The 16,619-nt window shown below is 38.8% G+C and overlaps 2 protein-coding genes and 1 long non-coding RNA gene across 3 annotated transcripts in view; 2 read left to right on the plus strand and 1 right to left on the minus strand.

Moving 5' to 3' along the window:
- hip1rb (huntingtin interacting protein 1 related b) overlaps positions 1-16,619 on the minus strand; it is a 46,298-nt gene that overhangs the window by 19,138 nt on the left and 10,541 nt on the right. The window contains exon 2 of the mRNA XM_008418571.3: positions 5,989-6,217. Within this exon, the coding sequence (XP_008416793.1) occupies positions 5,989-6,069 (81 nt within the window). The 5' untranslated portion in view covers positions 6,070-6,217. The remainder of the gene's footprint in view (positions 1-5,988; positions 6,218-16,619) is intronic.
- Positions 6,145-10,216, plus strand: LOC145552807 (uncharacterized). The gene is made up of 2 exons (XR_014088927.1): positions 6,145-6,264; positions 9,752-10,216. It is a non-coding gene; the product is annotated as an uncharacterized LOC145552807 (long non-coding RNA).
- On the plus strand, positions 14,258-16,448 carry LOC145552805 (hydroxycarboxylic acid receptor 2-like). Its single transcript, XM_081610677.1, has one exon. The coding sequence runs from the start codon at positions 14,889-14,891 to the stop codon at positions 15,834-15,836; it is 948 nt and encodes a 315-aa protein (XP_081466803.1). The 5' UTR covers positions 14,258-14,888; the 3' UTR covers positions 15,837-16,448.

Genomic DNA, 16,619 nt, shown 5'->3' on the forward strand with positions numbered 1-16,619 from the left:
ACGGTATTTCCTGTCAACCTAGAAAGCCAATTTTCTTCATTAACTTTTAATAGTTTTGTCTCTCTCTCTTTCGGAGTTGAGTCATGTCTACCTCCTCTGACTGAAGTGATTCAACTTCCCCTCAATCAACACAGACAATGAACCCGACCAAAGCCCAACAAAGAGAGTCTTGTTCTCCTCCCGAGCTTTTATTCTAAATAGTCGTGGAAACTGCCTAAACACCATTAAAGGTCATATAGTGCACATTATTATTTCTGATAAGCCCTCGTTGAACTTCTAATGGCGATAAGTATGCAATAAATACAACTCTGGGACTTTGTAGCCTTACATTTGTTCATGCCAACTGTATTTAGACATTTATGTTGGGGCTTTCCATAAATCATAACTCTGATACTCTATACAGACAGGATAATATCTTATCTGGATAGAGTTTCCTTTTATATCTAAATAAATTAAGCATATTGCATTAAACTAGGGGAGACAGGATCCAATGGAAGAACTGATCAATTTCAAATCAGCAATTGATACTCATTTATCTTTACGAATTGTGATAATAGAAGCAAGTGCAATAGGAGCAGTAATTCTTTACATTAGGGGTAGATGCATAATCTTCTCCCGTGAATGAGCAATCACCAGAAAAACATTGTTTCACTATCAAAACAAAAGACAAAATGATTAAGGAAGTGAGATTTTAAACTGCACAGTCTTTACAGTCTTACCTGAACTCAGATTTTTAAACGACTGCCTACATTTTTAAAATCTAGCATTTACCATAACAGTTTGAAAGCTTAATTGGATAATACAGAGCTTCTTTCTTGCACTCCCATCTGCTGAAAGTCTTGCTCTCTCTCGCTCCATTATAGCCTGAATGAACCAGAAACGTTTCAAACCACAGAAAACACTTCCCTACATCTTTGTGCATTTTCTGACTTCATTTTCAAACAACTCACTGAGACTAAAACCAGCTAAATTTGCACTTTCTTCCATCAATAACAACTACAATACAGAATAGTGTTATTGTCAGCGCAACCTGGTGCTTGTACCGCATTTTAGGGACAGCAAAGTCAATTTTCTTTCTGAAGCTCCACATCGAACCACAGAAAAACTGTCCCCAACCCAGGCTGGGTAGCTTCCAGACCACTGAATCGCTTTAGTAAATTAGCTAATGATGGCGATCATGTGAAACTAATATAATAAATTCAATAAAATCTCTAAACAGATTCCAGGGACAAAAGTAAAATTACACTGCATTTAGAATGATTAAGGAGGATGTTGGTCTATTGTGAGTGAAAATAAAAGAAGAAATGTTGTGCCAATAGTGTGTTGTAATCGAAGACAAATCTAGTACCAATGCCAAAACTATTTGTCTCTGACAGAGCTTCCTGTGGGCGTTTGGTTTTAGTTTTATGCACACACACGCGCAGACACACAAAAAAAAAACCTATGCTACAGATTTCTCTAGAAAAGACACATCGATAGGAAGCTATAACAGGAGGATGACGAATGCTGACGAGACGTCTCAGAACAATCTGTCCCATTAACCACTGTGCATTTCATTCAGCGTTAGCTCCCACTCAGTGGCTAAGTTTACCCTTCAGGATTCCCATCCCCCTCCTGCTGCTTTCCCACATGGGTGCTTGCTCAGGCAACAGCAGTGAGGGAAGGCAAACATACAGTACAGATACACAAACACAAGCAGGACTTTGTGAGAGGCAGTTCACCTTGGCACCGAGGTCAAAATCAAAAGGAAATACGACAGGAGCGAGAGTAATGAATGGCGGAGGAGTTTCTGTGACTCCAGTTTAATTTACATATGAGCAACAAGGTAAAATCAGTACAGTCTGGGGTTTTAAACATTTTCTTCAAAGGTGAGTAATCTGATAAAGTCAGGGCATTATGCAAGTGCTTCATTTTCCTGTTGCCCAGGAAATACATTCAAATGAAGTGACAATTAAACTTTAGTATTAGGTCAAAGCAATTCATTTCTCCCCTTTCTGCAACTGAAGACATTTCAAATATGTATACTCACACAACAAACCTTATGCAACATGTTACTACCATGGAAAACTACAGCCAAAGGAAAACTACCTCCTTATTTCAAGTCTACAACTATAACAGCTGTTTAAAGTTAAATGGGTAATTTCAACAATCAAGTTCAATAATTACCAATTCAGTGTTTAGATTTAAGGAAAACGGTGGACAAATGTCATCTCTTCTCTACTGGAATAAGTCTAGTGGTAATTTCCGTTTTACTAACAGCTAAACTAAACTTTTCTGCCGTCATCTCTAAATCATCTTCTCCAACTCAAATGGAAACAATTATTCAAGCATCATGTTCTAATGTTCCTTCTCCTCTTTACACTCACATTACTCTGTGACTCCCTTAGGTGTCAACTTAGATGAGTAACTCAACAGATATATGACGACCTCGCACGGTGCTGCGAGTTTCATCTGTTCCCCCTCTGGGTCTCACAAGCTGGACAACCATTTGCAATAAGAACAAATCGGTCTCGTTTTAACCATTTAGTGTGAAAAGGGTTGTTGTGCGATCCATTGATACGCAGGAAGCACAAAGCAAAAACATCCTCCCATTTCTGCACAGAGTACCTAAAAAGATTGAACATCCTGATAAAAAAAGGCTGGTTCTGTTCTGGAGATTTCTCTGGAGATTTTCATGCAAAGCAGAATTCTTTATAAAAAATTAAAAGAAATCAAGAAAATTACAAAGAACCTTGAGCATCCTCTTCATCATCAGACTGTGATCAGACAGTCAGAGGCTTCTTCGGTGCCAATGTAACACAGACCAGTACAGGAGAGCCTTACTACCCACAGCATCTACAGCAACTCCTTAAGGAAAACTGTAACAACAATATGACGTAACATTTATCTTCCCTCTGGGATTAGTAAAGTGTTTTTGAATTGAAGCAATTCATTTCTCCTCTTTCTGCAACTGAAGACATTTCAAACATATATACTCACACAACAAACCTTATGCAACATGTTACCACCATGGAAAATTACAGGCGAAGGAAAACTACCTGCTTATTTCAAGTCTACAACTACAACAGCTGTTTAAAGTTAAATGGGTAACAACAATCATTTACAATCAATTATTGAACAATCAAGTTCAATAATTGCCAATTATTGAACTTGGTAATTCAATAACTCAAGTTCAAACTTGAGATATGCTTCAAGTTTGAACTAAAGCGGTGAAGCCCAGCAGTTGTCCTCAAAAGCTATTACTAAACGACTTCTAGATGCATCCTTCTCCAACACATTTGATCATTCGAGTTAATCGACTAACTGCATGTGGACAGTGGACCTGACACATACAGCAGCTTATAAAAAAATATTCAGACCTCCATAAACCTTTTGCAAATAAAACTCTGAATAGTGGGGTGTGCTTTTGCATTCAGTATTTGTGATTAAACTCTTAGCAGTTGTTGCAAACTGGGTGTACACACCAATTTTCTGCAAAAATCACTAAAAATATTGTCAACAAATAATCAAATAAATGTTTAAATTTAGTCAGCCAAGTAGCAAGAGTTAAGAGTTACAACCACATCAGAACTAGATGTGACTCTTTTACGTGGTGTAGCCACATACATGAAGCTAAAATGGCTTCATCGGGTAAACGTGATAGGCAGAAAGAGGCAGATAGCGTCTCCTCATCCACCTGTGCAGCAGGTTTAAATCACTTTCACAATCTGCATCTTTGATTACACAACAGACCGACATTTAAAACAGTCACAAGTCCCAACTGCAGGACTTATGAGTCTCATTAGTTTCGTTTTGACCAGAAGCTTTTAGCAATAAAAGTGCAATACATGTTTAATGAGTTTATGTTCATTTCCAGAGTCCAGACGTCTAATAGTTTAAACACCACGGCTCCTCCACTCTGGATGCACTTCATAGGCAAATAAAACACCGACTGTGGTGCACGCCTATCAAAGCAAAGTCTGTTTCAGCTACCAAAATACTGGAGAATCTGAACACCCAGAGAGCTGCTTGTTTGGCTACTGATCCTTGTCTGAATCTCGTGTTTCTCTCACACTGGGGAGTAAGACGCACTGTAGCTCCCAGTATGACTTACTGGTTAAAGAATGTAACCATTCAAGGTGGAGTTCAAGCTAACTACACCCGTTTTAAAAGGAATATCACAATAATCAGTTTACATAGACTTAATTTATTAATCAAAGAACAAGGCTTTAAAAAACGAGAGAAAGTGAGAGAGACAGAAAGAGAGAGAGAGCAAGAAAGACAAAGCGAGAGAGAGAGAGAGAGAGAGAGAGAGAGAGAGAGAGAGAGAGGACGCGAAATGTTTGTAAAGGAAGAAAGGTGGTCAAACAGGAAGGACTGGATTCAGAGAGGAATGAATGGCGTGACTTCTCAGACCTGAGACTGACTTTCAGTCTCTGATTTGAGGACAAAGTTGAAGTTAATTCACAAATATTGTCCCAAAAACAAATATCCAACACAGTTTAACAAGTCTTGAACATGCTAGTTTCATGGGTTTATATAAAATGTTTTGACTTAATCTGTGTCATCAAACCAATGTGAATAAAACTGCATTGTGAAAATACTCTGTTAAAATACCTACAATATTAGCTCACATAGTGAACTTCTCCAAATTACATCTTCATTGTAAACAGAAATTTTTTTTTTTTTTTTTACACATGTAAGTTTTTGGAACAGGAAACCTACAGCTACAGATGTTGCAGCCAATTCCCATATTTATATTATTGGTTCCATTAAGCAAGCACTGAAACAAGCATACTCTTAATATAAGTACATAAATGTGTATGCAGTCCCCTGTGATTATCTATTTAGTAATTTAATTCAAATGTTTAAACTCTGTTTTAAAGAGAATAATAATTCATTGTGTATTTTTATAACAAGTTCAGCAAAATGTGCTTAAAATTACTTTCAGTCTTTGTTAAGATATAAATTAAAATTAAATTATCATCAGACATCTCAGAGTATGGACCATCTCCAGAGAGGTGCCCTGATGGGGCCACTGGTGACACTGGGCTTGTATAACAAAACTAAAATTCAGAAATCTATGATATTTCAGGAGTCTCATTATGATGAGCATAAAATGTATGCTTTAAAATTCAGCGACTTATCAGATGCTTCTGACTAATTAGACATCTAAATACTGACAGTGATACATTACTACATTAATAAATATAATACTGTATGTTTATATCTAAAAAGAATACATCGTAAACTTTACTTTAGTATTTTAACACAAATTAAAATATAAATCTAGATATCTAATTTTTAAGCTTTTATAAACATTCCACAAAGAAATTAGTAAAACAAATGAATAAATATTCCACCAAATTGCATGAGACAATTAAATGATTCCTTACAGCAGGTTCTTGAGGAAATTACCAAGTTTGATTTAAAACAAAAAGAGGTATCAAAACATTTTCAGGTTAGAATAGCATACTATGAAGTACAGAAAAAAATGACACATGGATAAATAAATATTGCACCTTTCTAAAACGTGAACTCTCCTTTTGTAAACCCGTACTGGTAACATAATATGGTAAAGGTCTGGGAGCATGAGCAAATTTATTGAGGTGGTAAATGCCTCCGCTCGGCCCCCCTTGGTGGCGCCACTGCACAGAACTCACTTTGAAGAGTTTTTTTTTTCTTACTGAAACAAATACATTTGGGCTAAATCCAGTGCTGGAAAGTGAATGATGACATCTCTAAATTGTAACAAGTAATTTAAACAATAAAAGGTTGAATTTTTGTGTTTCAGGTTTAAATGTGCATGGTGAAGCTGTGAGGCCTTCGGTACACCTGGTTTTCTAATTAAAGCTTCATTTTCTGACTTAAATTGTTGGCCGTAAATGTGGCCTATGCGGTAAGCCACGCAGAAGGCCTTTAAAAAAAAAAAGAAGAAAACCCCGCAGGTTTCCACTCCACTGCCTGATAAAAGCCCTGCACTCTCCGTGTCCGTGTGCGTTTTTTTACCTGCTGCTTGTCAAAGTGGTCCCTCTCCGCTCCGAGGTGATGCTCGGTCCTCCTGCTCTTCACCCGCGTATGAATGTTCATCCTTCAGCCGGCACAAAGACGCTTTCACCGAGAAGAAGGGCCGTCCCTCCGCTGCTTTCCGAACCGTCCAGGGGAGCTCAAAGTGCGGGGGTTTCCTCTCGTATCCGCCGAGAGTGTCAGGGACATCTCAGAGCTGCGGCTCCCTTTACTGCTGATGCGCCGCGGCAGAAGGAAGCAGGAAAAGCAAACGCGAGGGTGAGTTTAGCATTACGTGGACGGATCCACCCACAAGAGGTAGGGGGCGGAGGGAATCACCATCATCATCATCATCATCATCATCATCATCATCATCGTGTCCTCTAGCGAGCACATCCACCTACAGGCAGGTTGTTTTCAGATCAGCTTTTTTTTTTTTATCCATCTGTGTTTTTTCTTTTGTTCTGCCCTTTCATCTGTATTCATGGGCGCCATTCAGATTAATCAAAATGCACCGGGATTATTATTATTATTATTTCTCTAATCCTGAGGTTTCATCCGGTTAAAAAGAAACGAAAGAAAAAAAAAACTACAACTGATGACACAAACCAGGAAATGAGAATCAGATGATGTGGGTGGACTGACACGACACCTTCAGTGGCGCATGTGGCTGTCGGATTTCCATTATAACACATCAAATTAAATTAAGGTTCACTCTGGTTTTTAATGGTGTTTAAAAGAAAATATGGGATCCTCTAACAGCTCAGCCCCCCTAAAATTATATATTTTCATAAAGTGAACGCTCAAATAAAGTTGCATAGTCTCCATCATTGATTCCCCTCACTCCTGTGTGTATATTAGATTTAAGTTTAAACTCTGAAAATACCATTCTAATACAGAGATATGCCTCGAACGAAACCATGTCACCAGGGCCGTGCAAAGACCACTAAAGGGGCAGGTGCTCAAAAAAAAAAGGGCACATCTAACCACATTCTAGGACAGAACATTAACAAAGCCACACAACTTTCAGAATTTAATAAACAATGATAAATAACAAAATTGTGAAATATACAATCAAAGCTAAGGAAAATCTCTATATAAAGCAAACAACTATGCATATGTAAGATATTTTATTAGTAATTTCTTTCTGCAGGTCTATTTTGTTATAAGAAAGTGTTGCCATATTCAAACCCGCAATTTAGCAGGGCATGTAAATCAGAGCTAGACCACCAGACATATTTTGTCTTTACAGAATTACACTATTAAAAATATAAACAAGGGCACAATGCAACCTTTTAGTGAAAAAAGAGCTGCCTGTTTGCTACACCTGTAGTGGAGATGAAGATGATCCATTCAGGAAAGCAGAGCTGCATCAAACTTTAACGTGGAGCTGCAGAAAAACGAAAAAAAAAACAACAACAAAAAAACAAAAGCCAATATTGAATTGTTGGTGCATGTCACCATGAGAAAGGTGGGCTGGGCCCAAAATCGCAACAAAATATTTCTGATGTGTGCAAATAAAAGTTTGTTTGGCAAATAACTTTTTAAGTTCACGAGACAAAAATGAGTTATTTAATTTAAAAAAAAAGTTATTTAAACAAAACATTTTGTTTAAAAAAAAAAAGAAATCATTACAATTCCAAAAATTTTGATTCAAATTTTATTTTACTAAACTGAGGTTAATTTTTTTTTTTTTCATTGAACAATTGGGGGGAAAATTGTTCCATGTCACCAGGGCCGTGCAGAGACCACTAAAGGGGCAGGTGCTCAAGTTTTGGTTTGAGTTTTTCCCCTTCATTAATGACAAACTTTTATTACATACATTATATCTATCTTGGTAATTCAGGGTGAGTTATTTTTAATTCTAAATTAATATCCTTGTTGGACTTTTATTTAAGTGCTATTCTCCTTCAAGATACATTTACCTAACGCCAGAATAAATGCAATGTACATTATGCAGCAAAGGAAATTAGAAGACATATCCATTATGGAGATAATCGGTTTTGGATGGGCGATGTGCCCCTTATTAAGCAATACTGACGAATGATTGCTGTTATTAACGATACAGGGAAGAAGCTTTTTAATAACCTCCGTTGCTAGTGTTGGAAATGGAAATCCCTATCGATGAATCATAATTTGTATTGACACACGGAGCATAAAATCAGGCAAGAAAAGCATTCAGACTTTACTTATTTTATTCACTTTCAGCGCTGAAAGGAGACGCTTTTACCATTACATCCGAGAAGAGTTTCTAAAAAAGTCTGTGTAGCGTCTGAGGAGAAAGAGGAGGTTAGCTGATTGTATGGACTGAAGACACTCCCTGAAATCACACCATGTCTCTGTGGCCTGGGAAAACGTTTCTTTTTCGTCAGAAATGAACCTTGGTGTCTAACAGAATCAAACATGTAACTTTTTACTATGGGCCTTTGTCTAACAGCGTGTGACTCTTTCTCGACCTTGGTAAAGCGTCTCAACATTAGCTAAGTCGTTAGCTAGCAGTTAGCTAATAGCACATCAGCAACAGCCTAATGTCTGTTTGATAAAAATACTGAATGATAGATATGAACAGTTTTTCCTCACCTGGCTGTCTCCTCCCGCTCAGTAGTTCTTCAGAGAAAGGAAGACGCAGAGGCCTGTCAGTGTCTGTTGTATTTCATTACCTCTCTACTTAAACCGCGACTCCGAGCTGAAGCAGAAACGATACTTCAACGTTTTCCGTAATCTGACAAGTATTCACCACAAACGTTTTATGTTTTTTATTATTCACGAAAAACTGTTCTATAATCTGTAACGTTCGCTAAATTGAGAGGCGCAATTGCCTCTCACGCAATTGCGTCATATGTCACGGGCAAAAGGTCAAAGGTAACAAGGTGAACCGGGGGCTTATTATGTTGTACTAATAATAATAATAATAATTTTAGTACATGTTGTTATGTATCAGAAGAGGGTTTAGAAAATAATAATACAAAAAAAAAATTAGACCAAAAGGGCACTTGGGGGCAAGGAGAAAAAGGGGCAGGGGCTCAAGCACCCACAGCCCCCCCCCCCCCCACCCCCCTCCTGCACGTGCCTGCATGTCACTGTAGCGCTGCTTTATGTTTAAAGTTTCTTCCAGCCTCTAAGCTTGTTTTTTTACTTAATTTAGCTCCATCCTTCTTCCTTCAGCTTCCCTGAAGAATATGACTCCCACAGCATGAGCCCTTTGCTGGACAGGACTGCTTGGAGTGCAATAATTGTTCATTTCAAGAGTTGCATTTTTCCTGCTAATGTAATATTTAGTGATTTAGCCAGTTGGACAGAGTTTCTGGACACCGCAGCGGATGATAACGCTGGATACAAATGACACCAGCCAAAATACTAAAGGTCACACAGTGATAGAAGCACAGATAGAGGAGCAGACACCACCACTGAATTCATCATTTAAATATTTACCAATGTCACTGCAAGATCTTCTAATACACAATGCTCAAAAATTTGATTTTGGTTATAAGTTAGGATGAAATTCATCTGCACTTCCTCATTATTTTGTAACCTTTCTTTGATTTGCTTTTTAATTGTTTAATGGGTGTGTTTCTCGCTCTTTCATTTTCAAACCAGACGTGTGATGTGTGCAAAAAGTTGATTTTGCGTACTGATCTTCGATTGACTTTCCATGTACACCAATGTACATGAAAAATATTGCTTACAAGTTTGTCCAACTGGAATTTCTTGTTTAGTCTTTTTTTGGGACTGGGTGGAGTTTCAACCGTGATGTTTTTGTTCACAGGTATGCAGGTGAAAGAAGCACAACGGCTGGTGGGACAACAAGGGGTGGACATGACAGGGACATGCTGTCTGTCCTGCAGGCCAAACCGGCTCTTTCAGATTTTTCTGCCCCTGTCTGAACTCTACGCAAACATTACAAAGCAGAATCCAATCCAGTGAGGCAGAAGGAGAAGCATCCATGGATGAACAGCCCAAAGAAATGCATGATTCAAAGAATGTGGCGGATGTTACGGTGGGCAAATGAAGTCACGCAAGGACGGCTTTTCGCAAAGAGAACCGTAGAAAGGTGGAAAGTTTACCTGTTTTCATTTTTGTCCTTTACACTTTTTACTCACGTTTTTTTGATGCAGTTGTGTTAAGTTCTTGGATATTTTAAAAGTCTCATCACTTCATTTTGAATCAAATGTAGTACATATGTGCTTTCAATTTGCCTTCAAACTTAATAAAGCAATCCGTCTTGTTTCTATGTTTACCCCCATTACAATTTGAAACTATTTCTTAGATTCAATTATTTTTATTTTCTTTCTTGGTGTTGAAATTCTTTCAAAGTGTCAGGCTTGTCTGCCTTCCACTAGGTGAAAATATTTTTTTCATTTACCAAAACTCTGCCAATGTACATATTTGCGATGGAAAAAAAGTCATATATTTTTCAATGACTATTTAAGATTTTGGCCAAATTCCAAAAATGATTCAGTATTAGTTTTATTGCCATTTTTTTTATTTCTATATGACTTGGATAAAACAAGGAGCACTAAATCTAAGCTCTTTTCTCAACTCTTCTCTAAATAATGGAATAACAAAACTGAGGTAAGTATTAGAATTGCCAAGTAAGGAAATATTTCAGAAAATGTATGTGCTTGCTATGGAGAGAACTAAAATACAAAAAAGAGTTAAATTGCTGAATCGGCATTGATTGGTTGAAAATTCTTAAGATTTATCAATATTTTTTTCAGGTATGTTGCATTAATAATGAGATACATAAAACAAAGGAAAACCTCTCGTTCATGCCAGTAATGTTTAAGAGACTTTCTCAGTACAAATTTGTTTAACAAATAAACTTATTACAAAGGTTTAAATGATTTCAGATGCTTTCTCCTTTTTGTTTGAGCCCCAGAAGTTATTTAGAAAAAGCTGCACTTTTAAGCTTTGTCCACTAGACGGCAGTAGATACTTTTGCGGCAGCCTTTTGAAATCTTACTCTCAGATCATCTGATCGCATAAAGCTTTTAATTTATCTCCACCAGCGGGCAGTGAAACATGCTTTAAACTACCTCTAAACTGATCTCATGATGCAAGCCACAAACGGAAGCAACATTTTAATTAAGATTGGACAAATTCAATGACATAGACTCTGTTGAATGAGTGCCATAATGAAATGCTGAGCAATTAAACGTCTCCTGAGATTCTCCAGTCTCTGTTCTGGTTCAGTCAGCAGGTTTCTGGCTGCTCACAGGGATCCGATGTCATTCACTCAAAGGATCCTCATTCATTTGCTGTTTTTGTTACGTTGTTAGGAAGTTGTGCTTATTTGAGATATAAATTCAGATATTGAAACCCAGATCAAATCATTAAATCCCCGTAGCGCATGAAATCATTGCTCTCATTGCTGGTTTTAAATAGCCTAACTTTGCAATAAACCTGCAGAAAAAACGGAATCGTGTTGGATAATGAATCCCAGAAACAATAACAAATATTTATACATGTATAATTTCAATTCAAAAAAAGAAAATTAATACTTATACAAATGATGCAGCAATCAGTTAAACACACAAAACATTAAATGTGTAAGCTATCAACTAAAATTATATTCATGGTGAGTTACAGTTGCATATAATTCTTTTTATCTCTCGTGTTAAAGTAAGAAAGTAAGTAATTTAAACTATGAATGTTCAAAAAGTTTAACCAATCACTTTGTGTGCAACACTGTTAGCCTTTGATTATATTGCAGCACTATGAAACAATTTAATAAATAATTTTATTGATTGTCATTTTTTATAATTATCCTGAGGACATAATGTAAATCCAGAAACATATTGACTTCTACAGGTTTTGTTTCCAACATAAACAGAGGCTTATGTTGGTGTTACGGTGTTCTCAGGTTCGGGAAATTCTATGCATGTCGTCTCCTTCTCTCTCTGACCTCCTTCCTGTCAAACTACTGTTGAATAAAGGCCATAAAAAACCTTAACAAAAGATTTTAGCCAGTTTATATTGAAAAATCTGATTTACATGTAAAATGAAGAACTTCGTGGCTTCTTGAAAATCTCAAACCGCACATTTAGCACGTTTTTCTCTATTGGTCTTCCTTGTAAAGTGCAGATTGACTTTCAGGAGCTCATTCTCTCATCTGCAGGCATCAAAGCAACACCAAACACCAACATGCTGTGCAACTTCAGTGGACCGGTGCTGATCAGAGCTCTCCCTCCACAGCTGCAGAACAACAAACCCAATGTTTTGTTAATGTTTAGCCCTGATCTCTGTCCTATGGAGAAGTTGTGAAAAGGTGTGTGTGACTGAGCTGCACCGGTTCTGTCAGGTGGAACGGACCTGAAGTCCGTTCCACCTCAAGCTACTGTGAGAAGCTTGAGGGAGGAAACACAGCAAATATAAATCATTTTAGCATTTCCAACTGACCACAGTTTCCCTTGACCAAAAGCTACTCTTTCACTGACAGAGAATTCAAGATATTCAAATAGGGCGTTGCGGCTTTCATACCCAAATTAGATATGAGATTTCTTGCATAGTGGGGCTTTGGTGTTGTTGCTGTTAAGTTTTCAACCTAAACAGTGTTTTGAAAATGATTGGTGTCTCTTCTTCCATGTTTTTTTTTTTAAGAAAAACTTTTTTAATAATTAGTTTTGCAAAATGCACCAATAATAGTTAACTGATTCTCCTCTTGTTGTTCTGATTGATTTCCTGCTCGTCTCCTCGGCCAGTGCAGGTGGGTGGTCATTTCCTGGTAGGCTTCCTGTTTTGATATTATTTTCCTCTTTCAGATCATTAGGCATTGGTGTACTTAGTTAATTATATGAATATTGAAGACGAACGGATGCAATAACTTTATTTGGAGAAGTCAGAATAAAAGGGCTGAACGCACATGCATGCAACAATTTGCAGATTGTTGCATCTCTACTTTGTATTGGTCTCTTAGATTTCCAATAAAACATACTGAGGTGAGACACTCACTGCATGTCGTCTCCTCTCTCTGACCTCCTTCCTGTCAAGCTACTGTTGAATAAAGGCTGTAAAAAATCTTGTCTGGAAGATAAAATGAATAAATTTATTAATGCCCATTATTTGTTTTTTGTTGTTAAAAAGACAGTTTTATGTTTATGGACAAAATAAAATGTACTTTACTAATCCCAGAATTGGGAAAATGTTGAGAAGCAGCAGCATGGCATACAAAAAACAGTCAATGTAAGTAAGAATGAAATACAAAATAAAATGCACATTTTTAGACAGTAAAGTGGTGTTAACTACCAATATATATACATAGAGCAGTGGCACTGACATTATCATACAAAAGATCCAGTGTTTTATAATCTTTGGTGGAAACTTTAAATTCTTGCCTCAGATTCTTAATTGGAAATAAATCTGGACTTTGATTAGGCTGCCCAACTTTTGTGTTGAAAGCAAGCATTCCCTCGACATGATGCTGCCGCTATCATGGACGGTGACTTCAGGTTGGGTGTGGCTCACCTTCTTCCACATGTTTGTTGCAGCAGACTTCTTTTACCGTTCACAATTTCAATATGGGCAAAATCTGCAGCGTGCGTGGAGAGTAGTTGTCCATCTGTGGATCTCTGCAGCTCCTCCAGAGTTACCACATGCCTCTAATTATTCTCTGGGGAATACTCTCCTCTTTCATGTCGTAACCGTTCTTTAACTCCGTCTGTTGTGTTCCTACATGATACCGTTTGTTCTCAAACAAACCCGTCAGAGGCCTTCATAGAACAGCTGCATTCAGACTGAGATTAAATGGATGCCAGCGGACACCGTTCACTGATGAGGTGACTCCTGAAGGCTGTTGGTTGTTCATACATGAGTGTAAAAGGAGCTGCATGTTCACTACACCTTACAAATATAGCTTTATAAAAAAACTGTTACATTAATTATTTTGGTGTAGGACATGAAATCCAAATAAAATGCATTAAAATTGGAGGATGTAACATGTAATGATCCAAGAGATATGGACGCTTTTGCATTGTGCTGTAGGATGCTGCTTTTCCTGCCACCATGCCTAGGTGGGCCCCATATGGGGGAATGGAGAGCTGATATATGGGTCCCATATGGGTTTGTCCGCGGGTTCCACGATGACCCCACATGGGTTTGCCCATGTAGGGCCTCAGCCTACATGGGCTCTACATGGGCCCTAAATGGACAATCCCATGTGGACCCACCACCATGTAGGGCCCATGTGGGGTGTGGCCCTACATGGGCAAACCCATGTGGGGCCATCGTGGAACCACGGACAAACCCATATGGGACCTATCTGGTCTGCCCTCCTTTTCCCCACATGGGGCCCACCTAGGCATGCTGACAGGGGGGGAAATGTTGGTTTATAATCAAAGTCAGCTTTTGTCATCTCAATCTAAGGGAAGGGTTTATTCTTCATTACAAATTTTTCTTTTTTAGGAGATCCGGTTCTCAATCAATGCAATCAACCTATTAGACTCGACTTTAACACGTGTGGGACTTTGTGTTGTTCATCGCGTCTCAACTCTGGTTAAGGGGAATAAATAGCTGCTGTTGAAATGAGAAGTGCTGCTACTGAAAAAATGGTTGTTTATTCTCTATGAAATATAGTCAAAGTAATGCTTCAAGGTATTTCAAAGCTTAGAAGCGTATACTTCACTTTTGTCAATAGATTTGATTCAGCTCGACTGTGGTTGCAATCATCTGCAACGTGATGGTGAATAAAATGCATCTTGCGTAAGCAGATGGCTGAGCATGTGTGCAACTTTCTAAACGGTTATAAAATCTTTGAAAAAGTATGAATTAAAAGTAAACAAAAAGAAGAACCTTCGTGGCTTCCTGGAAAACTCAAACCACACAACTAGCACTTTTTAAGACGGAGGACGGCCTTTCTGGGGCTCATTCTCTCGTCTGCAGGCATCAAAGCAACGCCAAACGCCGACATGCTGTGCAACTTTAGTGGACCCGTGCTGATCAGAGTGCTCCCTCCGCTGCTGGTCACAGAGTTCTTTCTTGGTCTCGCTGGAAACGGCTTTGCCATCTACATCTTCTGCTTTCACATGAGGCCCTGGAAAAGCAGCACGGTGCTGCTCTTCAACCTAGCAGTTGCTGACTTCTTGCTCATCGCGACTCTGCCCTTCCGAGCCAGCTACTACCTGTCGGGGATCAGCTGGTTGTTCGGCGAGACGATCTGCAACGTCTGCCTCTTCATGCTGGCCATGAACCGCAGCGGGAGCACCTTCTTCCTGATGGCCATCGCTGTGGACAGGTACATGCGCGTGGTGCATCCCTACCACCCCATCAACTCGTTGAGCGTGGGCAAGGCCACGTTGGGCGCTCTGGCGCTGTGGCTGGTCCCCATTGCAATGACCGTCCAGGTCTTCTCTATGCAACACGTCAACACGACCTACTGCGAAAGCTTCATGGTGGACACGACCTCCAGAGGAAACCTGTCCTGGCACAAGTTCACATTTCTCTTCTTTTTCTACATGCCTCTGCTGGTGATCCTCTACTGCACCTTCCACATCATCAGCCAGCTGAGGAGGAGACAGCTGACTAACCAGACCAAGGTCAAGAAGGCTCTGTACTTCATCGTGGTGGTGGCGGTCCTCTTCATCGTCTGCTTCCTCCCCAGCAACATCACGCTGATGACCATGTGGATCAAGATGGTGCCAGGGTTCGTCTGCGACGACGTGGAGCAGCTCACCATCGCGTTCTACATCACCGTCAGTTTGACTTATCTCAACAGCGTGATGGACCCCGTGGTCTACTACTTCTCCAGCCAGGCCTTCCAGGACATCTGCAAGAGAACGCTGCACCTGCCCCAGACAGAGACTTGCGAGAGCAAGGAAAGGAGAAGGCGTGCGTCCCAGTCGCACAGCCAGCTGTAATCTGCAGACTCAAGAGTTAACATCTGGTCAAAGAGCATCAAGATTGAGCAAGATGATGCCGTTTTTACTTCCCTTGTAGCTGTGGAAAATGTGTTATCTGTACTTTTCTTGCACAAGCCTGCCTCAGTATGACCATGAATGCATTTTTTATACAATTTCTTTTGTTGTGCATTTTACGTGAAAGTTGTGCACTTTTTGTTCACATTGTTTTAATGATTTTTTTCCCTCTCATGACTTTATATGGAAACAAATGTCAATGAACGGGTAATGAATGCAAATTAAGGAAATCTGATATTTTTGTACAAATGAAACTGTCATCAAACTTGTTACATTTGTTGTCCAAAACCGAACAACTGTGACAACTTAAAGAACTACACTGAATAATTAGTACGTTTCTAGGGCATTGCATCAAAAGCTTTGGTTTCATTAAGACAGTCTGTTTCTTGCAACCAGATACAGCTATTTATGTGTCATCTTTAAGTTTGCCGAACCGTAGCTTAGTTTAAATAATTTTGTGGATGGATGACAGTATGGATTGTAATTCAGAATTTAGCCCGCCTTGTACCAGTCATGAAATGTGCAATAAATAAAGCTTACTTGACAATTTTTAAATGATGAGTTACTTTGTGAACACAAATGCAAAAAATTGTCCACATCAACTTTCAGAAAGACTTTAAATACGGGTATGAGTAATTTCAAATCAATGCAGAAAGTTAAATATTAACCTCAGACATCTCTTCACTTTGACGTATTTGGTAATACTCATTAAGCAGATGTCAATGT

Source organism: Poecilia reticulata, chromosome 9 (assembly GCF_904066995.2).
Source record: "Poecilia reticulata chromosome 9, P_reticulata-male-v2, whole genome shotgun sequence".
Lineage (NCBI taxonomy): Eukaryota > Metazoa > Chordata > Actinopteri > Cyprinodontiformes > Poeciliidae > Poecilia > Poecilia reticulata.

Excerpts from the sequence above, each read along its gene's own strand:
- LOC145552805 (XM_081610677.1), top strand. The coding sequence starts at position 14,889 with ATGCTGTGCAACTTTAGTGGACCCGTGCTGATCAGAGTGCTCCCTCCG.